The sequence below is a fragment of the Grammomys surdaster genome, unplaced genomic scaffold (genome assembly GCF_004785775.1).
Source record: "Grammomys surdaster isolate TR1022 unplaced genomic scaffold, NIH_TR_1.0 167, whole genome shotgun sequence".
NCBI lineage: Eukaryota > Metazoa > Chordata > Mammalia > Rodentia > Muridae > Grammomys > Grammomys surdaster.
In genome coordinates, this window is record NW_021604615.1 from 6,159,943 (window position 1) to 6,186,561 (window position 26,619).

General features: G+C 48.8%; 1 protein-coding gene across 1 annotated transcript; it reads right to left on the reverse strand.

Annotated features, from left to right (window-relative positions):
- Positions 1 to 261: 261 nt before the first annotated feature.
- Rab20 (RAB20, member RAS oncogene family) lies at positions 262 to 26,168 on the reverse strand. The gene is made up of 2 exons (XM_028766337.1): positions 25,815 to 26,168; positions 262 to 1,270 (listed from the first exon to the last, which is right to left on the reverse strand). Exons 1-2 carry the CDS (start codon positions 25,984 to 25,986, stop codon positions 741 to 743), a joined length of 702 nt encoding a protein of 233 aa, XP_028622170.1. The 5' UTR covers positions 25,987 to 26,168; the 3' UTR covers positions 262 to 740.
- Positions 26,169 to 26,619: the final 451 nt, after the last annotated feature.

Sequence of the window (26,619 nt, forward strand, 5' to 3'; positions counted from 1 at the left end):
AGATCAGATCAGGATCAAAGCTATGAGTGTAGCCACCAGTACAGTTCAGGCCATCCAGACAACTTGGTAAAAGATTCATCCAAATATCCTAGAATTGATAAAGACTGAACAAAACTTTCAAGAAAGAAACTCGCTATCACATTTAATGACAGGTTCATGGTAACCACCCCCGCCCCAACCCCCACCCACCCTCACCACCCCTCCTGGAATTAAGGAATCTCCTGTGGCTCAAATAAAGTCAAGCATTCCCAACAACAAGGGTTTCCCTCAAATCATTTTTAATAATGTATAGCCTATGTGGCTTCACCCAGTATAAAAACAGCCATTCCTGATTTTATATAAATTAAACGTGGAGAATCGTCATCAAAACACATCAAGGTACAGGTGTCAAACAGGAAGACCGTATTTGATTCACAGTGAAGACAGGCCTCTGAGAACAGACACGATACAGGATGCAGTGACTGCCAAAGTCAAGGCCAGTCCAAGGCAGGTCTTCAGACTGCAGGCTCCATGAGGGTATCTTCATGAGGAATGCATAGGCCAGTAGATGAAGTGGCACCAGACTGGCTCCACAGAGGGTTTGACTGCCACCTCCAGATGCCCAGAGGTTGCTAGGCACTCTGGCCTGGATTAACAGCTGGTGGTCATTCTGCCCATTGTCCTCAATACACAGGGTTGTGTGAGACTTCTTAGCCCAGTGGCTCCCACACACACCAGATGACAAGATAGACTTCCTACCGTTAGGCACAGCACCCAGATCTAGTCTGTTTGGGTGTTTTGTAGCTGGCTATATCCACAGTCTGAGATGATTCCTCAGCCCTCTGCCGTGTGATCATAGGTACCACCAGGTCAAACAAGGTCTCAAAGAGGAGGTCCACATTGTGTCCGGTCTTGGCACTGGTCTCGAAGCACATCTGCTCAGCAGTGGGCATCTCCCTCTCATCCAGCATCTTATACTTCAGGATCTTCTTGTAAAGGGCCATTGCATCCTCTGGGTGCACCTGCTTAGGTACCTTGGAGGAGACACAGCTGCCCGCCTTCCCAGAGACCTGTCCTTCCTTCTCCTCGCCCTCTGTGGCCCGCTCTGTGGTTAGGTCCACTTTGTTTCCCACAATGGCAAACAGGCAGTCACTGTTAGCTGTTTCTGTCAGGCCCAGGAATCTGTCCTCCAGCTCAAACAGGCTCTGTGGGTGATTAACATCATAGGTAAGGATGATCGCGGCCGCTCCCCGGCAGTACATGGAGCCCAGACCGTGGAACTGTTCCCGCCCTGGCAGGAAAAAAAGAGAGAGAGATTGTTCACCTCACGATAAGCCACTACCAAACTATGGTCAGGGTCTCCACCCTGCCACCAGAGGATTTAGGACCCCAGGTCAGGAGATTGAGACACCAGTGGCCACATAAAGCTGGTCCAGGTGACTAAGCAGAGCCCCATATGCAGTTAAAGCTGGCCTCTCCACCCCAGGCACCAGAAGCAGTTCTCATACCACCTAACCATACACCATTGTTAGTATTCAGGACAAGGGACATACAGGTGCCTCCCGATCAGAGAGTGGTTGTGTTTTTCTCGCTTTAAAACAGGATGCTTTGCCGGGCGGTGGTGGCGCACGCCTTTAATCCCAGCACTTGGGAGGCAGAGGCAGGCGGATTTCTGAGTTCGAGGCCAGCCTGGTCTACCGAGTGAGTTCCAGGACAGCCAGGACTACACAGAGAAACCCTGCCTCGAAAAAACAAAACAAAACAAACAAACAAAAAAAGACCAGGATGCTTTGAAGACAAGAGTTCAAATCCCCACATCCATGTAAAAAGGTATCTATGGCCAGGAGTGGCAGTACATATCTTTGATCCTCAGGAGCACCTGGGGCCAGAATAGGACAGATCTTGGAGAGTTCCAGGCTAGCAGGAGTTACATATTGAGACCTTGTCTCAAAGACAACAAAAAAGGCATGTCCACAGGCATACTCATAACCCTAGCCCTGAGGTGGGGAGAAAGACTGGAGAATTGCTGGGGCTTGCAAGCCTCTGTTCTAGCTCCAGATTCAGTGAGGCCGAGGGTCTAAGACGAATAGTAATAGAATAGAACACTGGATGTCTTATTCTAACCCCTGTGCAAGCATGGAGCATGGACCTACACACGCCCACACTTCTCTCTCTCTCTCTCTCACGCACGCACGCACGCACGCGCGCGCGCACACACACACACACACACTGCTTAAAACACAAGGCTACCAGGACTTGAAAGATGCCTCAGTGGCTAAAAGCACTGGCTGCTCTTCCAGCCCTGGATTCCATTCATAGCACCCTCATGATGGTTCCTAATCACATATACTCCAGTTCCAGGGGATCCAATGTCCCCTGCAGGTAGGTCCCAGACACATAAGTGGCTCACAGAGATACATGCAGGCAAAACAACTATACACATAAAATTTTATTTTAAAAAAATTAAAACAATGCTGCCCACATGGGTCTTGATTTGGGGTGCATGTGTGTATGTGTTATACTGGGAATGGGCCCAGGGCCTTGTAGGTGTGAGGTAAGCAAGCACCCACCACTGAGCTGCAGTCTGTGCCACACTCTTCGATGTCCCAGTCAGATCAGACTCTGAGGAAACACGATGGTTTGTACTCACTGGGTGAGGATCCCAGATGTCTGCAGCTCAGGAGTGTTCTCACATTTGCAGCATTTGTGCTGTGTGACATGGGGACATGTTCAGGAAGTGGCCATAGCAGGACAGGGAGAGCCACTGCACAGGGTGCTGCATTCCCACTGTCACAGGGACCAACAGCGAGCTGCAGCGGTGCTCCCAAGAAGCCGTTACCAACACAACCGGATGTTTTCTATCCCCTAGGCTGTGCAGACACTACAGTGTAACCACTTCAAAGACACAGTAGCTATTCCACCTGTGGTTGGATCTCATTACCATGTGGTTTGTGCTGTCAACTTGACAGAATCTAGAATCACCAGGAGATGGGCCTTTGAGCACGCCTGTGCTTTAACTTAGGTGGGATGACTATCCACTGTGGGTGGCTCCTTCCCTGGCTGGGACCCCCCCCCCCTCACTGTATAACGGAGAGAGAGAGGTGAGCGGCAGCATGCCTTCATCACTCCTGCTACTGTGGATGTCATGTGACCAACTACTCCCTGCTGCCCTGACTGCCCACCACAACGGACTGCACCCTTGAGCACTGAGCTGAAATAAACCCTTCCTCCTTACATTGCTTTTGTCAGGGTGTCTACCCCAACAGGGAAAAGGACTAAGACATTTACCATGTTGATAGCAAAATATATACCAGTAAAAACACATACCAACTGTATGGGGCTTGTTGTTGTTTGTTTGTTTGTTTGCTTGCTTGCTTGCTTGCTTGTTAGACAGGGTCTCACCATGTTTCTATCACTGGGCTGGCCTGAAACTTAGTATGTAGACTAGGCTGCCTTTGAATCCACAGAGAGCCAGCTGCCTCTGTCTCCCAACACTACTTTGCCAAGGTCAATAATAATCTTTTTTTTTTTTTTTTGGTTTTTCGAGACAGGGTTTCTCTGTGTAGTCCTGGCTGTACTGGAACTCACTCTGTAGACCAGGCTAGCCTCGAACTCTCAAACTCAGAAATCCACCTGCCTCTGCCTCCCAAGTGCTGGGATGAAAGGCGTGTGCCACCACCGCCAGGCAATGATAATCTTTAAACACCTCCAAGCAACATATTTCAGAGTAGCCACCTGCCTCTGTCTATAGCTAATGCTCTTTAATCTATTATCTGAGTAAAGGTTGGGCTCATCCAATGAGGTGTTTGTGATGGTTTGTATACGCTTGGTCCAGGGAGTGGCACTATTAGAAGGTGTGGCCTTATTGGAGTAGGTGTGTCACTGTGGGTGTGAGCCTAAGACTTTCACCCTAGCTGCCTGGAAGCCAGTATTCTGCTAGCACCCTTCAGATGAAGATGTAGAACTCTCAGCTCCTCCTGCACCATGCCTGCCTGGATGCTGCCATGTTCCCACCTTGATGATAATGGACTGAACCTCTGAACCTGTAAGCCAGCCCCAATTAAATGTTGTCCTTTATAAAAATTGCCTTGGTCATGGTGTCTGTTCCCAGCAGTAAAACCCTAACTAAGACAATGTTGGAGAGTTTTACATCCTGTTTGAATTGAGGGGTCCATGGAATATGAAATGATGGAGTCCCTGGACACTTTCCACCACTATTTTCAGCCAGGTGGCAAAAAACCGCACCCTATCTTCAACCATTCTGAAAATGGCTGCGTTTTGACAGAGTACTTATGCCCAGCCAATCAGCGCTATCCTCCAAATGGGTGGCTACTGCCCCGCCACAGAGTCTGCAATACTGACAAGACAGACCTTTGCTTACAAAAGAGAAACGCCCCCCAATACACACAAACATGCCCAAACATGCATGCACACACACAGGCATACACACACACATAAACGTCCACACACACATACACACACATGCATGTATACATACAATACACCCAAACACACACATCCATGCACATGAACATATATGTAATATATGCAAACACACACACACAAACACACATACACATATACACACACACACATACACACACAAATACACATACACACACACACACACCAGGCATCTCTCAGCACAACTTTCCAGGATCATGAGATTTCCAACAGCTAGAATGTTATCCATTTAACCACAGATTCCACAAGAGCACAGCCACAAGGACACAGAGAGGGGACATTCTCCCAGCTGTGAAGGAATTTTTTCAAGTCTCTGCAACATAGTTCACTAGGACAAAGAAAGAATTGTCTTAACACCCACGCCCCAAATAACTTCTATCCCAGATAAATCTGCCTGACTGGAAGCCTGAAGTGGCAGCACATGCCTGCAGTCCAGCACTTGGAGAACTGGAATAGGTGGTTTGCCAAGTGTAGGCTAACCTGAGCTACACAGCGAGACCCTGTCCTGTAAAAAAGTAGGATTTGCCTTTTGAAAAGTAAATAGTAGTTATATAAAATAAAGACTGCAAACACTGAATGAAATAGGAGACGTGAGACAGAGACCTCCAAATGCAGCAGAGAGAGGGCCAATCCACCATTAGCAAATTAGCATTTGACATTAGCAAATCAGATGAAGAACTTCCAGGCTGGTCTCACGCTCAGATCCCTAGCTCTCCCGGTGGCTAACAGGACTCCCAGGTGGCACAGATATGGGTAGCATCCATTGCAAGATGGTCCCAAATGAAGGGAAACAGACACAATGCAGGAGACCCAGGCATTGAGACAAGGCAGAGAAACTGGATGGCAAGGTGTCTCTCTACCTTACTGGCTTTCCCAAACTCTCTCTGCCTTCATCCGTAACATTCCTCACCTGTGTCCTGGAACTTGTACATAGTCAGGCTTGAGCGAGTCCCGAGGCCCTTCCCCCGCCTCCATGCCCCACCCAACCTCTGGTAAGGCAAGGGCATCTCATCCTCCCCACCCTGCCTCCTTCCCACTGGATTCCTGAGTCCTTGGCTAAGTAGCTTGGCTTCCTTGAGAACTGAGCTAACACCACAGGCAGTGTGTTACAGCCTGCTCCTCAAACACTGGCATTGGTGACCAACATCTGACTACTTCCAGGGGATTCCAAAATTTATACAGAAGTCCCTGTGAGCCAGGCAAGCCTTTCAGCACTGAGTGTGAGTTTCCCCGCTGCTGAAATGTGGTAGCACCTGTCAAGGGGTGGTTAAGAAAACAGAATGAAGTCATCCTGGTAAACAGCTTAGCACAGTACCTAGCATGAGATCAATAAATCCTGAGTTTGACTATTCCCCTCACCCCTTGCCGAGTGTCACACTCAGTCAGGCTCTACTCTCTCAGATACACATCTGCAAACTGTCTCTGCACTGGCCGATCACCTGGGCAGCTGACCCATGCCCTGCGTCTCCCTAGTTCTTGAAAATGGCTTTCTCCCCAATCCTGGTACTTCTCCAATTCAGGGTTTTAAAAAGGGTTAAAAAGGTCCAGAGGCAAACCTGGGGAAATGCTCTACAGTAACCCAGGTCAGCTCCCAGGGCTCTGAAAACACTCTACCACACTCCCCAGTCCCCACAGCCAAACGATCTTTGAGTCTAAACATCTGTGATTTTTAATTCTGTGTTCCCTATCACTGAATGTGTTTGTTTGTCCTTCAGAAAACACACACAACCCTGCCCGAATACTCTCAATGAGTGGGGCACAGGAGGGTGGCGCCTTCAAAAATGCTGACACTCTGACCCTAGACCCACATGGATCAGGAGACAGAGACAATGCACAGCCAGAAGTGAGGCACTCGTCTGGGTTACCCAGAACCAGAGAAAATAAACACTGTTTTTTTTTTTTTTTTTTTTTTAAGTATAGCTGCTGAAATGTGAGACTCAGATCACTTCTATAAGCACTGGGCAAGCCCAGAGAAAAGGGGAATTTTGTCAACCGAGCTCTGTCCCTTGCAGCCCCACAGCCTATTAGCTGGGAGCAGGCAGAATCCCTGTAATGGTGTGAACAAGAATAAACCAAAGAGCCACAGAAGCAGAGGTGGGGACAAGAATAAAGGACAGAACCAGAGCCCAGCCTTGGAGACCTGCGTGGCTCAGGCTGGGCTGAGCTGTGATGTGCCTTCCTGTAAACTTTTTTTTTTTTCATGGAATTATGATTACCCCGGTGTTTTCAAGTTCAACCCACAAGTGTTACTAGAAAGGTTATCCGAGTTCCACTTCACGAAGTCCGATGAATATTAAACAACATTTGCAGCCGGGTGTAGACGCCCTTCAGTACACAAGATCTAGAGCATGTCATCCCCATGGTTTTAAAGTATCGGATGCTCCGTGGACGTCACGGCTCTCCAGGAGTGTTTGCAAAACCAAATAATGAAATCTTCATGTAACGAGGAAAAAGAGGCCGCATGCCTCCCTGGGTCAGTGGTCCTCAACCTGTGGGTCTCAACACCTTTGAGACGGAACAGCCCTTTCACAGGGGTCGCCAAGACCATCAGAGAGCACAGATATTTACGCTATGATTCACGACAGTAGCAAAATCACAGTTATGAGGTAGCAACGAAAGTAATTTTATAGTTGGGGGGTCACCACAACGTAAGGAACTATACTAAAGGGTTGTAACATTAGGAAGGTTGAGAAGCATTGCACTAGGCTCATGAGATGGGCTGCCTGAGGGCCCACAGTCCCCACCTCAGGTAGTGAGAACAGAGAGTGTGAGGTAGCAAGCCACAGGCCCTTAGTGCCACCAACAGGCTTTATCTGAGACTCTTCCACGCACCAGGGCTTCTCTCGGGGAACAATCTCGAAGATGTGATAGCGCACACCTTGAATCTCAGCATGCAGGAGGATCCCCAAGCACTTCAGCACTTCTGTGGATCTCTATGAGCTCAAGGCCAGCCTGGTCTACATAGTGAGCTCAGGACAGCCAGGACTATGTAAAGAGATCTTGTCTCTAAAAACAAACAAATAGTACCACTGATGACATCCTTTGCCGTAGGTCATGGCACAAGCCACCTCAGACAGGCCACAGGCCACGGTTCGGTCCAATGATGTCTGGCTGTTCCTCTGACAGTGTCTAAGATGAGCTGGGACCTTCTAGTTCCCAGCACTCAGGCAAAAATCTGGGCATCCTCCTTGGATCTCACCCTGAGCTGTTCCCTGAGGGAAGGCCCTAATACTACTAGAGTAATGTTTTGGCTTTGTAAGACCTGCACCTCAGAAAAAGGGTGCATTTAACTGTGAGGTTCCCCATGAAGCATAAGTGGTCTCAGCAGCCCGACTTTCTGATCATCTCTAGACCACTCATCAAGGTCCATTCCCAACACACACAAAGAGGCACAGCCTCAGAGAGCTGCAGTTTCCAGGGTGACTAGACCTGCACACACCTGCTCTGATGCCCCACAATGCTGTGCACTTTCAAACATTAGAAGTAATGCCTGCCCTGTGATGGTTTGAATGAGAAAAGCCCCCCACCCATAAGCTCATATACATAAATGCTTAGTCACCAGGGAGTGTAGCTGTTTGAAAGGATTAGAAGGATTAAAAGAATTAGAAGTTGTGGTCTACTTGGAGGAAGTGTGCTCCTGGGAGATGAGCTTTGATGTTTCAAAAGCCGCGCCACCAGGTCCAGTGTGTCTCTCTTTCTCTCCCTGTGGGTCAGGATGCAATATCTTCACACTCTGTATACACTGCCTGAGGTAGGGCAGCCCATCTGACATCACCACTCCAACACCATGACTGCCTGCATGCCCTCACCACCACAGTGATAACAGAGTAAACATCTGGAGCTGTAAGCAAGCCCCAGCTAAATGCTTCCTTTCATAAGAGCTTCCTTGGTCATTGTGTCCCTTCACAGCAATACACCAGTGACTAAAATCGACACACATCCCCCACTGACCACTTCCGCATTGGCAGTCTCTTCCTGACCTGCTGACCTAGCTGGTGGTTTCTATTGAAAATCCAATGGTGGAAATCCCCTGCAGCACACACAGACTCCTCTCAGCAGTTCAAAGCATGAGGAGCCACAGAGTCTGGCAGCTGTCCAACACTGGTTTCGCCTTCAGAGTTCAACAAGAGGGCCCAGAAAGGAAAGGCATGGCTCCCAAGATCAGCAGCCAGCCTCAAGTATGGGACCATACTTAACGGCTGAAGAGGTTTAGGGTGATGGAAATACAACAAGGAATCTGAAGTCTGAGCTGTTTGCTGGGTTTTGAACCTCCTTTCTTATCCTTTAAGGATGTATCCGGAAAAGGGAGTTTTCTAGGTCATAAATCCAAAGACACATCCCCACCCTCATATCCAGCACCCATGTATAGAATCCTATTGGGAAATAAAATTAGGGTCTAAAAAGGTTTCTGAATTATCCCAAGGGCCCTAAATCCTATTACAAGTGTCCACAGAAAACACACACAGAAGAGAAGATCCTGTGACCCTGGAGACAAAGACTGGAGTGACTCAGCCACTGGAGAAGAAACCTCTATACCAGCAGTTCTCAACCTGTGGGTTACAATTCCTTTGTAACTCAAATGGCCCTTTCGCAGGGGTCATCTAAGACCATTGGAAAACACAGATATGTACATTGTGATTCATAGCAGTAACAACATTACAGTCATAAAATAGCAACAAAGATGATTTTATGGTTGTGGGTCACCGCAACATGAGGAACTGTTTAAAGGGTCACAGCATTAGGAAGGTTGGTCACTAGACTTTGTTCAGTCCATCAGCCTCTGCAATTGAGAGGAAAGAGCCTGCGGCTTGATTCCACTCATTTGTGGTCTCTGTCACAGTTATCTCCAGTGCCCAACACTCAACAAGTCACCGGCAGCAGGAATCCCAGCTTTCTCTGCCGTGCTGTCATCTGGGAGGTGGCTTTCAACTGGGGCTGGGTGTCAGATCACTGAAGTGTCAGGCAGACATAGGTAGGTCCTTGGTCCCCTGTCTGAGCATATAAATCTGAATCCAGAGAAAGCTGGATGTAAGTCACACAGGTGGCCCTGTCTCAACACTGCCTGCCTGACACACACCAGAAAACCATCAAAAACCAGTCCTCTAGGCCATCTGTACTGGAACCAGATCAGCAGGTTCCCAGGCTGGGAGGCGCCCTGGCTCCCGTGCTCAACCCATTGGTTTCCACGCAGAGGGCCTTTCCAGGTGAGCAGTTCACTCTCAGCATCGGCCTCTGAGTCCCAAAGCCCAGACCTGGATGGCCATGGGGATATGACACGAAACACAGTCAACTCACTCAAACACCTATGTACTGATCCCGTGTCACCCTGTGAACCCCGACTCCAAGGCTGCATCTCTCACCTGATATCTAGTGCCTCTCTCATTCTCCCTTTCCAGCCTAGCCTCGAACTTCCCCCACTACTCCCTTGTAGCCTAACACCCCCACATCCCACCCCCCACTACCACCCCATTGCCCCTTTACAGCCTTACCCACCACATCACCAGCAGGACCTGCTCCAGCCATCTGTCCATGAAATCATGCCCATCTCAAAATGCTCTCAGCCATCTCTTAGTGAGATCTCCAGGCTCCCCTGACCATTTCAACCTGAATAATTAACATTTGCCCATTCCTTCCTGCACACTGTGGTTGAACATAGGAAGCAACGCTGTGAACAGTTTTTAAATGGCTCCTGTTGTTTTTCACCACTGGCTGGCCAGCACCATCCAACAACAACAAAGCTACTTCCAGCCCCATACGATAGCTGCTGATTGCCACACTTGAATTTAAAAGTGTAGATCTGGGGATGGCTCAGCCAGCGAAGTGCTTCCTGTGCAATCATGAGGTCTGAGTCTGATCCCAGAACTCAGGTATAAAGCCATGGCGTGCTGGGGAAGACAGGAAGATTTTGGAGCTTGCCAGCAGCCTAGCCAACTCGGCAAGTCCCAGGTCAGTGAGAACCCCTGTGTCAAAAACATCATGAACCACATCCTGAGGAACGGCGCCTGTGGTTGATCTCTGCCCTCCATACACATATGCAACACACACACATGCACGTGCACACATACAAACACACACAAAACATGCACGCGTATGTGTACACACACTAGAAAAGTTAAAGGTTGCGTTTATCTTAAATTTTGTATTTTATTTTACCAACACAACTTATATCTTCACTTCAATACACAGCCCACAGAAAGCTATTGAGAGCATGTCTTTTGACTGGAGTGAATTTTACTCCATGTGACACCTCCACTGTTCAGTTCACACCAAGTGACCCTGGCTGTGTATAAGCAGCACAGGTGGACTTAAATTCTCTGAGGCAGAGGCCACATACACCTGTCCACCCTCGGTGTGGTGGCCAGTTCCCAGGACCAGGACGTGGTCCATCAGCACAGGAAGGAGACTGGGAAGGAGAAAACAGCGCCAGCATCTTCAGTCCTCCCAACCCTCACGGTCAGGTGCCAATCAAGCCTGTATCTTTGCCCACTTCTTGATCACAAGCCGAGCCACAGGTGCCAGCAATTCCAATCCTCTGTTATCTAACAGTTCTGCCTGTCCCAGACTCTCCTCCCTTCCTTCCACTCATCATGGACAACTAGGAAGACTCCAAGGATAACCAGGAAGTCCCACCCCATGTCCTGGGCGATAACCAGGAAGTCCCACCCCATGCCCTGGGCACAGGCATTCTGGTGGGTACCAGAGCAGGTCAGGTGAGTGTCTGACCATCTGACCACACTGTTCTCAGCCCCAGATGGGAAGTGGCACCTCGGACACTGTGGCTTCTCAGAAGCTGGACACAGAGTCCTGACTTTCACTTCCTTCTTGAAAGGTGAGCAGAAGGCCAGAGCAACACCACTCATGTCCAAAAATAGGCAAATTTACACTAAGGTCGCTAATGTGGATTCAGCTATGCCCCTAAAATATAACTCAAGTCCTCATCCCCACCCTGTGTCTGTGACCTTCTCTGAGGGAGCTGATTAGCTAAGATCATGTTACACTGGACAGCACTCAGTGCTCAGTGGGCTGTGAGCCATAGCCATGCAAGAAGAGGAGGGTCAGACACATAGAGGAATAGCAAGGTTTAGGGGACAGGACTGTAGAGATCCCCCAGAGGAGGAAGACATTTGGTTTTTGCTCTGTGGTGAAGCCAACCACTGGCACCTGGACTTCAGACATCCAACTCCAGAATTTCAAGATTATAAGTTTCTATTGTGGTAAGCCACAGACTGTGTGAAACTCTCTAAAGCAGCCCTGGGGCTATTCAGACCTAGACTGGAGGCCGCCACCCTTCGCCCTCAGAATCAGAAATCAGAAGCCATGAACGGATCAACAACCACACTTCCTTTTCCTCAGTGTCCCCACGATGTACAAGGGTCAGACGGGCAAGGGGGCCAACCCAGCCATCCCTCGTCCCACCTTCAAAATCAAGACAAGCCAATCACAAACTTCAATGAACTAGGAGAAGTTGGTAAGAATGGATCATATGACACTGGACTTGCGTCACAAAACCCAAATGCTACCCCCGAAACAAGTCAGCAAAGCCACTCACTTCCTGAGCACAGGACTTACTCAAGTACAGAGATTCTCAGAGACATCATCATCTGACTTTGTTTCTCAACCTTAAACCCGATCGATCCGTGGCCACTAGAAGGAACAACCTTTGCCCTCCCTTCTGACTTCTTGAGAAATGAAGAGCCAAGTCTGGTTCTTTATCATTCTTGACAAATACAAGGAAGAAGAGGTCTAACCCCGAACAGCTGTGCAAGAGACTAATGACCTATAAATCAAAGCAAACCTCCCTAGCTACAGGGTAGGGACAGAAGCTGCCCTGAGGCATGGGAGGGGCAGGTGACCTGCACTGAGTAGTAAACCTCAGGGTGGCCACCACAGAACCTAGGGTTTTAAAGCATGTGAAACAGTGCCAGGTTACAGTCACAGAAGTCACTGTCACAGGAGCCACACCATATAGACAGTAGGTTACAGTCAGAGTTCAGGTCCCTGATCCTCATACTATGTGAATGGTCAACCTCAGGTCCTACTCTGAAATGTTGAGGAAACAGATGTCAGGAAAAAGAAGGCTGCCTCAGGAGCAGCTCTGTCAGTGAAGTGATTGTCCACAAGCAGGAAGACCTGAGTTCGGATGACCTAGAACCCAGATGACAAAGCAAAGTATGGCAATGTGCTTCTATGACCCCCGTCACCTAGAAGGAAGACGGACCAATCCCTGTGGCTTGCTGGCCAGTCCATCTAGCTAAACTGGTGAGCCCCAGGTTCAGTGAGAGACCCTGCCTCAAAATCTAAGGAAGGTAAATAGCTGGGGAAGACACTCCACTTCAACCTCACACAACCATATAACACACACATACACATAAAAAAAAAAAAAGTGATAAAAGAATGTTGGTTGTGGCCAAAATTTCCCTGTCCTATCTTTTTGCAACAGGAGGCTTGTGATTAGACAGGAAAAAGGGAGGCGGAGCTAAGGGTGGCAGAGAGGAAGACGCAGGAGGAAGGGGAGAAAAAGGGCAAAACGGAGGCAGACTTGAAACTCATGGCTTTAGTAGTCTCAGGTAGTTAAGTATATCGAAAGGTTAGGATAATTGGGATAACTAGTCAATCGTGTGGGTATCTTGTGTATTGAGATTTTATTGATATATAAATCCATTGGTTAATATAAGCGTTAAGAGTTTTGATTTACCAGGTGACGGGTGTGGTGGTGATTGCGGGATGGACGATCGTGGTGTGGGGTAGCGTGGCCCCAAGGGGAGCTCTGGAGCTCTGGACCGCCAGAGAACCTGCGAGATGAGGACACCCTGCTGGGGCCAGGCATTAGTGCGGGATCTTGGCAGCTAAGCCGGGAGCCAGGCAGACGCTTCTTTTCTGCTACCTCCAGCAACGGTTGATCTGTCACAATCTCAAGAAACAACGGATCAGGCAAAGCCAGAAAAGCGTAAGAATAAAAAGCGTGGACCCCTCCACTAGCTGTAGCTTCCTCCCACAGACATGCGCAGAAATGCAGGTGAACGAGACAAGAGACAAGGCATGATGCTGTATACACTGGAGATAAAACGTGAATCCAACTCACAGGACTGACTTTACCATTCTGTGGGAACAGCTATGCTGGATCAGTCTGAGATGCTCGGCGTCAGTCACCCAAAGCCAGCGTGTGAGGAAGTGAAGCCTCTTCTAAACACCCTGATCACAGGAGGCAGGGGCAGGTTGTGCTTCACAGTGAAACACACTAGCGTATCACCACCCAGCTCATCGGTGTCACCTGAACCATGTATGTTCAAGCAAGAATGTACTGAGGGTAACCCAGTAACACCGAATAATGCAAAGAAAAGAGAGGTTCTTTAACACCCATTTACATAACACACTGAGGTGGGAGACAAAAGCCCTCACAGAGCCGCCCTGCCCTCCAGATCCCCTTTTTCTTCAACGGGCACCGCGTGGCCTACTGGCCACGGATTCTCAAAGGAGATTAACAAATAAAAATCCAATCTCTTCCAAAGTCTACTTATTAAAGCAGGAAGCTAAAGTCAGCTTCAAACAAGTTTTAACTTGCTTCAAAGCCAAGACTGGACCGCAAGAATGAACCACATTAAGAAGAGTCTAGAAGGGGTTTTCTTGAAATGCACTATTCAGAAGAGCCTCTAATAGGGGCACATCACTCTGCAGACATCCCAGAACGCTAAGGTCTTTGCAACTGGGAGAACTCCCTTCTATAGCTTACAAAGCCCTCTGAGAAACATGCAAGCATTTTCCCATCAGTACCGTCCCTGGGGCAGCCTATTCAACCCTTTTTTGGGAAAAAGAACTTGACAGAGGTTCAGGCATTCGATCACCTGTCATTTAAGCAGTGGGAGGGCTGTGCTATGCCAGGACCCCTGCAAAGCACATCCACTAAGTATCTGAGTACTTTATAAGAACTGATTATCATGTTAAAAATATAACACTAGAATGTATGCAGAAGTAAAATTTTAAAATAAATACCTAAAGTTCAGATTCATTGCGGTAGAGGACAGACTGCATGACAGGGTCTGGAGAGATGGACAGGAGCCAGCAAGGAGAAGTACATTTTCAGAAGACTGAAATTTTCCAGAGGGCAAGGAGTGTGAAGGGTGAGCTTAGCGGACAGTGCCTGCCCTCCCTTCTGTGCCAGCCCGAGGCCCTCTTGTGCCAGCCTGAGGCCCTCGATTCGTCCTCCAGTTTCAGGGGGAGATCTGGAGCTGGTGATGCTTGGGAAACCACACAAATGTATTTGCACACACCCCACAGATTAAAATGGGAAATCTGGGCATGTTATTATACCACAATTTTCAAACTCTGTAACATATGTAAAACCAACAGCTACCAACTCCAGGAAAACTGGATGGTGTGGTGGTTTGAAAAACAATTGGCCCATGGGAAGTGGCACTATTAGGAGGTGTGGCCTTGTTGGAGGAAGTGTGTCACCGTGTGGGCAGGCTGAGATCTCCTAGTGCTCTAGCTCCACCCAGTTTGGAAGAGAGCCTCCTTCTGGCTGCCTTCGGATTAAGATGTAGAACTCTCAGCTCCTTCCCCAGCACCCCGACTACCTGGACGCTGCCATGCTTCCCATCATGGTGATAATGGACTGAACCTCTGAAACTATAAACCAGCCTCAATTAACTGTTGTCCTCTCTAAAAGTTGCCTTGGTCATGGTGTCTCTTCAGAACAATGAAACCCTAAGACAGATGGTGTGATCCCTCTCCCCTCTGCTCTTAGTTTGAATTCTATGGTCCTGATAAATACCAGGTCCAAAAGGTACTTGGGGGGGGGGGGGAAGAGTTAAATTCACCTGACAGCATACAGACAGTTCATCATGAAGGCAGGGCAGGACAGAGACTAAAGACAAGGTCTCAGAGACCACATAGGAGCACTGCTTACTGGCTCTTTTCTCATGGCTTGTTCAGCTTGCTTTTTTATATAAAAGCTGAACAAGCCATACAACTCAGGATTACCTGACCCAGGAAGTCCACCCCCAGTGGTCTAGTCTCACCTGCACCAATCATTAACCAAGAAACTGCCCCCACAGACTTGCCCGCAGGCCAATCTGATGGCATTTTCTCAATCAAGACTCCCTGCCCAGATGACTCCAGCTTGTGTCGGGTTGACCAATCAGGAGCCAGCACACTCTGGCTGATGAAGATAACTTCAGAAATCCAGCATACATTGCAGTCCGGCTAATGAGTAAGAACTCAGCACTCCCCGGTGGATTAGTTTGACCGATAGTGAGCCTAAGGTTGAATTTTCACTTCTCTCCCTGTATCCCATCTGTCCCTAACAAAAGACTTTGTTCTGTGTTTATTGAACAGCGCAGAAAACGATGCATTATATTATTTTTATATTTACCTAAAATTAGATACAATACATGTAAGTATATGTATATATAATACAAATACATATATACACATGAATACATATATACATGTATACATATATACATATGTGAGAGATGTATAGACATATAAAAGGAAGTTCATCTGCTGGGGCTGATAAAGCACTCCACAAGAATCATCAGCTAGCAAAAAACAAAAAACAAACAAACAAACAAAATGCAGTGCCAGGGTTAGGAAACCTCCTTTCAAATGATTGATCAGGGCAGCCGGAGGGATTCAGAAAATAATACAGAGTTTCGGTGTACCCCTCGGTTACCTGTCAGGGGTTGAGAATCGACTCCTGCTGCTGAAGACACTTAGACACAGGACTTTGATGATTCCAACTGGATCTGACCTGAAAGCCTCTTTCCTGTTTTCTAGCTTCTGTGGCTCCAGAAAATACTATGCAAGCTGCCACCAGGGGGAGGCAATTAAACAGCGCTTTCCAGCTGTAACACCTGTAACCACTACAATTAGCAGCACAGTAAGGTAGATTTAAAGGTACAAGAGTCGGTACATGTCGGTCGTAACCAACAGCTGTCTAATTGGACTTAACAGGAGGAAAATCATGCCTGGGACTAGAAGCCAAGGCCACTTCCCAGGGTGCACTTGGTCATGGGCCTTAGAGAATAATCTGTTACCAACCCTTTGCTACAACAGCAGAATTCCTTGCTACATTCTAACGTTCATCCTTATACCCACCTATGAGTGTAGCTGCAACCTCTCCCTTAAAAAACATCTCTCTTTATAGCAAACAAACCATCTCAGAGGGCCACAGCTGCACAGAGATCAATGAATCATGGGCAGCTGACCCCCAACAAATGCACCTACATCACAATCCAGCATCTACAGCTAAAGGAGATCACAGAAGAGAGGACAGAATTCTTTTAAGAGCCAGAATACCAGGAAGTCTGCCATGAGACAGCCTGTCCTAGAATCGGCTGCATACACAAGACCAGAACAATAACAACATCAATGGGCATAGTAACACTGAAGGAAGAAACTTTCCCAGGGTCAGACATACCACTGGATAAAGAGCTACAGGCAACTAATGACTTCTGGGAAAAGAATGAGCCCCCTTGGTTGTCTAGTACAGAATGGTCAGCCTTGAAACAACAAAACAGAACCAGCAGCTTTTATATATATATATTTGTGCATACACATGCATATGTATGTAACAAATATAATAAAAGACAGAGATTATCTACTTCAGAGAGGGGGACATGGGAGGGGTTTGAGGGAGGGTAGCTAGGAGCAACTAGAGAGAGGAAAGGGAGGGGGAGATGATGTAATTCTATTTCAATGAAAAACATTTGATTTTTGTTCATTCGGGTTTTTTTTTTTTTAAGAAAGCATCACATGGGAAAGAAGTGAGCGATACTTTACAGAAATCTTTACCAGCGTTTTACAAGGGGTTAAGTTATCCACCCCAGCTGACCAGATAACAAGCAGTACTGCAAAAAAATGTTTCCAAGTTGATCCATCGCTCGCAACATTTATGTCAGATATTTGTTGTATGAGGTTGCTTTAAAACCCGATGGTTTCCGGGCAGTGGTGGCACACGCCTTTAATCCCAGCACTTGGGAGGCAGAGGCAGGCAGATTTCTGAGTTCGAGAGTTCGAGGTTAGCCTGGTCTACAGAGTGAGTTCCAGGACAGCCAGGGCTACACAGAGAAACCCTGTCTCGAAAAACCCAAAAAACAAACAAACAAACAAAAAACCTGATGGTTGTCTTCAACAAGTGATCACCACAGCGTGTGCGCGAGTTCATTACTCCAGGCCAGGGGCATGGAAGAGTACATAACTTAACAGCTAGCTGTGCATTAGTTTAGGCTTTAAAAATTAAGATTCTGTGGGAAGGCCGGGTAGTGGTGGTGCACGCCTTTAATCCCAGCACTTTAGAGGCAGAGGCAGGCGGATTTCTGAGTTCGAGGCCAGCCTGGTCTATAGAGTGAGTTCCAGGACAGACAGGGCTATACAGAGAAACCCTGTCTCAAAAGCCAAAAAAAAAAAAAAAAAAAAAAAAAAAAACATTGTGGGAAATCCAAAACAGGTAAGGTTGGTTGTTACACTGTCCCCCAAAAGGCAAGTTAAGTACATAGGGTGGGCGGGGCTGTGCATAGGGTGGGCGGGGCTGTGGTGACGCACGCCTTTAATGCCAGCGTTCACGAGGCAGAGACGGAAGGATTTCTGGGAATTTGTAGACTAGCCTGGTCTACACAGTGAGTTCCAGGCCAGCCAGAGCCATACAACGAGACCCTCCCTGTCTTGACAACACCAACAAAAAATCACAGGCTGAGTACACAACAGGATTGTCACTCAAGGCCTACTGTTAACCAGGTTGTGAGGCCAACAAAAGTTCCAGTCTCCGAATGTAAAAGGCACGTTCATAAAAAATGGTATCACTACGGCTAACCCGAGCTAATCAGATTTGAAATTAATTAAGTTTGGAATGCGTTTTGCATTCTCTGTAGAAAATGTGGCCAAGCAAGCAATAGGTCACCAGTTCTGCTAGATGGAAAGATGAAAACAGAGCAACCGGTCTGGAACTGTGGTCAGTGCACACCCAGCACAACGCGGCAGCGGTCTCGGGACAGCAAAGTGCTCCCTTATGCAAGGAACTTGTAATGCCATTTTCCGATTTTTTTAATTTGTGTTGAGCGTTGGGGGTGGTCGGTGCACCCTTGCCAGGGCAGTCCTTGGAGAAGGATCACAGACATCTTCCCCCATTGATCTCCATGGCTTTGAGACAGGGTCTCTCACTGGAGCTGAAGCTTGCTGGTTTCCAGCCATGCTGAACCCCAGCAGCCCTTTGTCTTCACCTCCACCCCGACGTTTACCGCAGCACGGGGTTACAGGTGAGCACACGGGCACGCCAGGCTTCTCATGTGGGGATCTTCCAAACTAACCCCTCACAAATGTAAAACAAGCATCCTTACCTACAGAGCCATCTGTAGTCTCTGCCTGGTTTTGCTTGAGGACCACAATAAAAAGTAAAAACACAAATCCCCGGGACAGTCTGGAACAGTGGCTTTTCCTATGTTGTCCTCTCAGTTCTAGGTCCTGGGTCTACGCACTTTTGTAGGAGGTTTGAGAAGTGTTCAGTCTCCTATTCCTGCACAGGGACAGAGGCTTTCTCAATATCACTGAAGAAGAGTCTGCCCGTTCCCCATGATGTCCTGGCCTTTCGTTAAATATCAACTGGCCACCAAAGTGAGAGTTTATCCTGGGCTCCCTGCCATGCTCAGTGTGCCTGTTTTTTGGCTTGTTTGTTCCTGTTTGTGGTATGTTTTGAAGTGGACTGGTGTGAAATCCCCAGCACTGTTCTTCTTGGTCTGATCTCTTTGGCTATTCTGATAATTGGAAGTCTACAGAAACTTGGGGGAGGGGGGGATTTTGTTCTACTTTTGTGAAAAAAAATAGCAAATCTGTAGATCATTTTTAGTGTTGTATTCAGCAATCATCTCACCATGCAGACACATGAGCCCCGTCCTGCGTTTCTAACTTCTTCAGTTTCTTTTTTTTTTTTAAGTGATTTATTTATTTTATGTGAGTACACTATACTGTTGCTGTCTTCAGACACACCAGAAGAGGGCATCAGATCCCATTACAGATGGTTGTGAGCCACCATGTGGTTGCTAGGAATTGAACTCACGACCTCTAGAAGAGCAGTCAGTGCTCTTAACCGCCAAGCCATCTCTCCAGTCCCAACTTCAGCAGTTTCTGTCAGAAATACTTTGGTTTCGCATCACAGCTCTCAATTAAACCTGTTGCCAATATTTGGTTTCTTGTTGATGCGATTCTAAAAAAAACAACCACTTTCTTAACTTCTTTTTCAGATAGCTCATTGTTGGCGTATGGAAATATCACCAACTTTTATGTCAGGTCCAAAACAAACTGGGGACAAATGGCTAAGAATGGTGCTGGTTAGCTCACCAGGGCAAATGTTAGACTCCAGGCTCACTCAGCACCTCTGGCTCCCCACAGCTCTTCTCACCTGGCCCCTATGCTAACTTCTCCAGTTGTGGGCTTCCCTTTCACAGGGTTCTTACTCCCAGTAACCCTGCTCTTTAGACTGTATGCTCTCTTTGCTCTCTGCTCTCCTCTCTCTCTCTCTCTTTCTCCTCCTGCTCCCTCTGTCTTGCCTCTCTCTCTCTCTCCCTCCATCCTCTCCCTCTCTTGCCTCTCTCTCCCTCCCCCCCAAGTCCTCTTCTCCCTCTCTTGCCTCTCCCCCCCCCCAAGTCCTCTTCTCCCTCTCCCTTGCCTGTCCCATCCCTCTGCTCTCCCTTCTCTCATGGCCCAGTTCACTGTACTGTCCACCACCTTCTCTTCCTGCTCTGGACTCTTCCAGATGGCCTCTGGCTGTACTCTCCTTCACATCGGCAATAAAAACCTTCTCCTCGGCCACACCCTGGAGGGATGGTGTCCTCATTACATTCTGTTTGGTGTCGCAAAACTTTACTATGTGTGCCTGACAGCTCTAACAGGTTTTTGTAGCCATTAGACTTCTCTTTGTATACACACACACACAAACACACACACACACACACACACACACACACACACACACGGTGTCTGCAGACTAAGACCATTTCATGTCTTCCTTTCCAGAGTTAATGGCTTTTTTTTTTTTCTTGCTTTGTGGCTGTGGTGAGTACTCCTAGCATTCTTGAATGGAGTCTTTCTTAGAGAAAAACTGTCACCTCTTAGGGTTACTGTTCCCACTTAAGCAATGAAGCCTGGGCTACCCTCAAGCTCTGTCCTCAGAGTTCAGCACAGAGTCCATGTGCAGCTGTAAGGGACAAGCAGCTCCCTGCCTGTGTCCAGGAAGTAAAACAGTCATTCCAGGCTAGCTGTGAACCGGTGGCCTCCCGAGCAGTTACAAAGTCCTCCAGCTGCTGTTTTACTGAGGCACATCATGACCTCCACACCGTGACCCTCCCACCGGCATTCTCTCTCTGGGACAGGCATGGATGTGTGCGGTGACACAGCACTTCCTGCCTCACCAGGATCAGCTTGCCAAGCCAGGTCCTTACAAGTAGCATGTCCTGAACTTTGGCACAGGACTAAGAAAATGGGCCTCTGTCTCCAGGACTCCACGCACCAGGAGTTAGCCGCAAGGCTGGCCTCAGTGCAGGGCACAGACTTCAGCAAGATTGGGGACTCTATAGCATGAGGAGGTAGCCTGCCCCACGGCCATGAATAGCATGGCACTGAAGACTTCAGCCACTCAAAAATGAGCGTGATTGGGAAGAGCATACGATGAGAGAAGAATACTGAAGTATTTGACACATTCCTCCAGTTAGTTGTGTGGCAAGAAGCCTTAAGGTGGAACGGTTTTTAATTTACCACTTTAGTATACTGGGGCGCCCCGCCAGCTCCCATATGGAACACACACATCACACAGTGTGGTGTGTGCACTAGCACAGGGGTCACAGACATACATATGGAGCAACTCTTCCTTCCACTCTCTTCAGAATGATGTCACAGGGCATGGTGATTCAGTCCACAGACCCTGGGGCAGTTCCCCAGACTCAGAATCCACCTCAGCCACTTCCTCAGTTTGTAAACTCCCTGCAGATAAGAATCCTGCTGCAGTTTGCTGGGGCCCTTGAATGGCGAGGCAGGAGGGTGATGAGGGCACACTCTAAGAGAAAGGTGCCCCACACCCTGAGAGGGATGTTATGTTGTGTCAGCCTTGAAAGATTGTAGGGAGGAAGGCAAAGGATCCCAGATGCTGACAGGAGCTAAAATGCGCTGCCCCTCAACACACACACACACCATCACAGACCTCCACCTTATTCACCCAAGGTCATTTCACTGCTAATTCACTTCAGTGGAAGCTACTTGCACAAGAGGCTATTTATATCTGTGAGTGTGGATGATAAGGTTAAACACTTTTAAAGCTAAATAAGGAAGGGGCTGGAAGAACGGCTCAGAAGTTAAAAGCACTGACTGCTCTTCCATACGACTTGTATTCAATTCGTACCACCCATGTGGTGACTCACAAGGGTCTGGAACTCCAATCCCAATGGCCTCTTCTGAGCTCTGTGGGCACGGCGTGTACATGGTGTGTGCCACACTCTTTGTGACCCAGTAACACCGTGACTCTGCTCTCTGAGTATTACATAAAACACCCAGAGGAGCTGCATTTCAGACTTGATAATTTAATTCCGCTTAGGCCACTAATTTTTCAAGAAAAATGTTCCACTTCGAAAGTTTCCAAGCTCAAGAGTTTCAGTAAAATTCTAACAGTCTGGGGCTGGCAAGATGGCTCAGTGGTTTGCAAGGCTGAGGATCTGTGCTCGGTTCCCATAGGGCACAGTGGAAGGAGAAAAACAACTCCACAAAACTGTCCACCAACCTGCATATGACATTGTGGGATGCGTGTGCCTGTCTACACGCATGTGTGCACACACACACGCATGCGCACACACACAAAGGGGGAAAAAAAGCATGTGTATAATAAAGTTTTTTTTTAATTCTAATAGTCTTTGAGCATTCCACAAAATGTGTGTGGTAAATGCATCTCTAATTTTCAACAAAGCAAACGAATCCAACTTCTCCTAGCTTCCTGTAACCTGTGGCTTCCATTTCTGTGCATATTTACTGGACGAGAGAGAAAGCCTGTGAACAAAGACTAGTCACAAAACCCTCTGAGTCTTGAGTCAGGATGCCCTGCCCAGCAGCTATGGAACTTTTAAGTTACAAAAGCCTCAGGCTCTGAGGAAATCACTTTGCCCTTCAAAATAGTCTTTACTGAGACACAAAAGGTGCCCACACAGCCTGATGTCTGGGAAATTCCAAAATACCTATGACAGCATATGCCAGACCTCACCCTATAACAAAGGGGGAAATACAAGAAGCCTGCCCCCGGGGGTGCGGAAGCTGATGAGCGGGTACCTCCTATCCCTGTCCACTGCCCACCTAGAAATCTTACAATGATAGAAGAGGGATAACAACTAAGACTGCCAACCTCAGAACCAGGAGTTCTCCTGGAGGACCGGACCCTCAATCCAAGGTTCGAGGGAGGAAGATGCTCTTTCACTACCGCACGCCCGTGTCCCACTGACCTTCCCACAAGCAAAAGTCATTTGCTCTATTCCAAGATCCCCAGCTCCCAGCAGCAGCAGCAGCAACACCGCTATGCAAGGAAGCTGGCTGAGCATGGATGGGGGACCAGGACCTGGGTCTGAGCTGGGGCTCTGAGGTGCTTTCCCAAGCTCATCCATCTGCAAGGGTCCTGCACCAGGAATAAGGGGTGGGGAGGTGGGTAACTGAGAGGCTGCAGCCATAAAGGGTTAGGACAACACATGAGGAATGGCATCCGGTCCACAGGCCACTTTCTCATCTTGCTGTATTGTCTTCAAAACAGACCTGAGATGGGTGAGAAACTCCCATCTCCTGCCTTGCGATTCCCCTCTTCTGGAACCCAAAGCTCAAAGACCAGCAACCGAGTTGCCTGTTATTACTAAAGCCCCAAGGACAAACCAAGGCAGGATTCCATTAGAGTTCACCCTGGGCAACCAAGGAGGTTATTGGGCTTCCTATTGGGCTTCAGGTGAGTGTCACCTACATCTATGGAGACCTCCTCCTAGTCTCCCCTTGCCTATCTGGAGGCCACATACGGTTAAAGCAGTTTCAAACAACAGGTGGCAGGGAGCAGCTGCGTAATCAAGTAAGGGTCCCACAACTCACCCCTCACCCCTGTATGAAGGCATCTAAACCGTCAACAAGCCCAGCTGGGACAATCTTTTGCAAGGAGGCACAGCTGAGTGCCCCCCAAAAAGGCAGTTGTTTAGCCTGGTCAGTCCACTGCTGTGCATGGATCTGGGCCGGGAGCAGAACTTAGTACGTGGACGACGCTTGGTATCTATCTGCTAATTGCAGGTAACATCACCATCCTGCTGGCAGCTCTGATCATCCATGACTGTGCCCCCCTCTCTCTATCAGAGCACTTTAGAAAGGGGTGTGAGTACTCACAGCATAAAGGGGGGGCATGCCTGTACCCAGACAGACATGGTCTATACCCACTGGGCTACTGCACCGAGAGATATAGATAAGATGCCTATTGAGCCAGCAAGCACCTCCTTCCACCGCACCCCCCCAGCCACACCCAGCACGTTCCAGGTACTAAGCATTCGGCTTTGACTTTGTCAAGAGTAAAACATAAACTAACCAATTGCTGTGGCTGTGAAGACTGCACGTCCTAAAGCCCTCACAGGTGTGTACCTGCCACCAGCCTGTCATGGCAAGCTAGTTTTTGTCTGCTGTGCTTAAGGTCATGTGGGGAAAGCGCAGGAATTTCAAACAGTACACAAGGTGAGAAAGGTAACCCTTTAGGGTAGATATTCCACACAGAATCCTGAACAATATCAACCCCTCTTCTCTGCTCTCTCCAGGTGACTGGCAGCCCAGAAGTCACCAGCAAAGCAGGCAGTGACATGGACCACTGTTGACTCTGCACCTTGTTGCCCTGAGCATGTGTGCTCAGACATCAGGAATGTGGAGAAAGAGCCTGGCCACCCGGCACAGCTCTGGTCTGTCTTCACACTTAGAGTTCCAGGAACACAAAAGCAGCCAAGGAGGCCGGGAAATGAGTTGAGCTGCTCCCACCCCCCACCCCCCCACCCCCCATCCCACCCCCCGCGAAGGGAACCAGTAAGCTCTCAGGACAGCATATCGGCAGTGTTACAAAATCATCTGGTGACCAAGATTCCGGATTCATCACATCCTCAGCCTTGATGAAGAAAGTGGATCCACCCATCAAACTGAAACTGCTACTTCATGCCCTGCGGTGACAGGGGAACCCTGTGCTTTGGCCACACATCTACCGCTATTCCAGAAACATTGAGAAGTGTGGGGAGAACTGACAATTCTGCTTTCTCCCCCTTATAAACCGCAGCAGCAGGCAAGCCTGTTAAACCAAGCAAAGAGCTCTGTCCAAGGCCGGAAGAGAAGTTCAGGGTCTGACTAGTCTTGACACCGGGAGATTGCATTCATGGGTGCTCAGTGGGAGGCAGGTGGACAGCCTGAGAAAAATCAGAGGCTTTGCCTGCAACCGGGAGTGAAGACCAGAGTCACAGGAAAGACGGGGAAAGTGAGAATCAGTCCGTTTCCCACGGTGGCTAAGTAAGGAACCGGGAAGACGAAGGAGTGAGGGAAAGCTCCAGAGACCTTCACTAACTGAGGTTAAATCAGAATGTATTACATACCCAACAGACTGATATGCCCAAGACAAGGAGTCGGGGATTGGGAGCAGACTTTTGAGTACATCGCCCTTTAAACAACATAAAAAATCAGAACTTGGGAATTTCAGACATTGGAAACCTCTCTCCCTGAAACGATACCATCCTATTTCCGGGTTCGTTTGTTTCACTTAAAGTATCTTATTTCTTTATCATGGAATAGGGAGAAGACAAAAACAAACTAATCAGGAAAGTCCAAGACGAAGTTGTACACGCACTAAAAATAATTCACTACCTATCTTAAAAATGCCAGTACAGGAAGCTATTCCACCCACGTGACTTGCGCACCAGCCAAGACCCAGCACTGGGTAAATAACCGTGAGTTGGAGAGGCCAGGCGAATGAAACTCTACTTCCCAGTCGCCTCACATCCAGCAGAGTGATCCAACGCTCTCTGCCTCAGTTTCCTCGTTCATAAAGGGGTCGGTAATAGCAGAGCCGCTTAACTCCCAAGGCTGCCAAAGGAGGGCACCCTGAGGGGGACCCTAAAGCACCTAATTCGCGGGAGTCGTACTGATCGGGGATCTCTCCCAGGGTAACCTGGATCTTCGCGAAGACGCAGAGTGCTGCTGTACTGAAGATTTTCTCAATCGGCAAAGCAAAGCAAGTGAGGACAGAGGGGCAATGAATGTCACAGCCCAAGGTGGAGACCCCGCGTCTGCCCACAGAGGACTCCTCGACCCCGCGGAGCCCCGAAGACAGCCTGTCCCGGCGGCGCCGCCCTCACCTGCGGTGTCCCATATGGAGATGTTGAAGGAGCGCCACTGCTTCAGGTAGAAGGCGCCGCCCACGGTGCTGACCGTGTCCGGGAAGCGACGCTCCATGTAGCGCTGCAGTAGCGACGTCTTACCCACGTTCATGTCCCCCAGCAACACGATCTTTCCATCTGGCTTCCGCATAGCCGCGGAGGAGCTGGCCCCTGTGCTTCTCGGACACCCGCCCAGGATGCCAGGGGACTTGGACCCCAGCCTCCAGGGACCCCGAACTCTAGTGGCCTCGGCCTGAGGTCCGAACTCTCTGAAGTGCCAAAGAAGAAGCGCGCCAGGGCTCTGTACCGGAGTGTGAACTCAGCCCCGCGACCACGTGGGGTACCCGGCCACCACGCCCACCCCACGCCCCCTGGGCCGCCCAGGCCCCGCCCCCAGTCTTCTCCCAAGCCCCTTCCACACTCCCCATCACCTCTGCCACGCCCCTATTCCTCCCATCTCTCCTCCCCCAAGTTCCCCTTTTCCGCCAGCTAAATCTCAATTTTACGCCCACCCCTCCCCATTCTTCGCCATTCCTCCTCCCTCAAGGACCCTCCTGCGTCCCTATAATCCCAAACCCCGTTCCTACTTTATTTATGTGCCCCTCCCAAAGCTCTGCCCCCCCTCCCGCCCCAACTCTTTCCCATCCCTTCTGCAGCCCAGACAGCCCTTTCCTGGAACCCCTCTCCACCGGCTCAACCCACGCCAGTCCTTTCCCCGCCCCCTGCTCCCCGCATCCTCAACTCTAGCAGGATCACAATACCGCTTGGCCCCCACCCTTAGAAA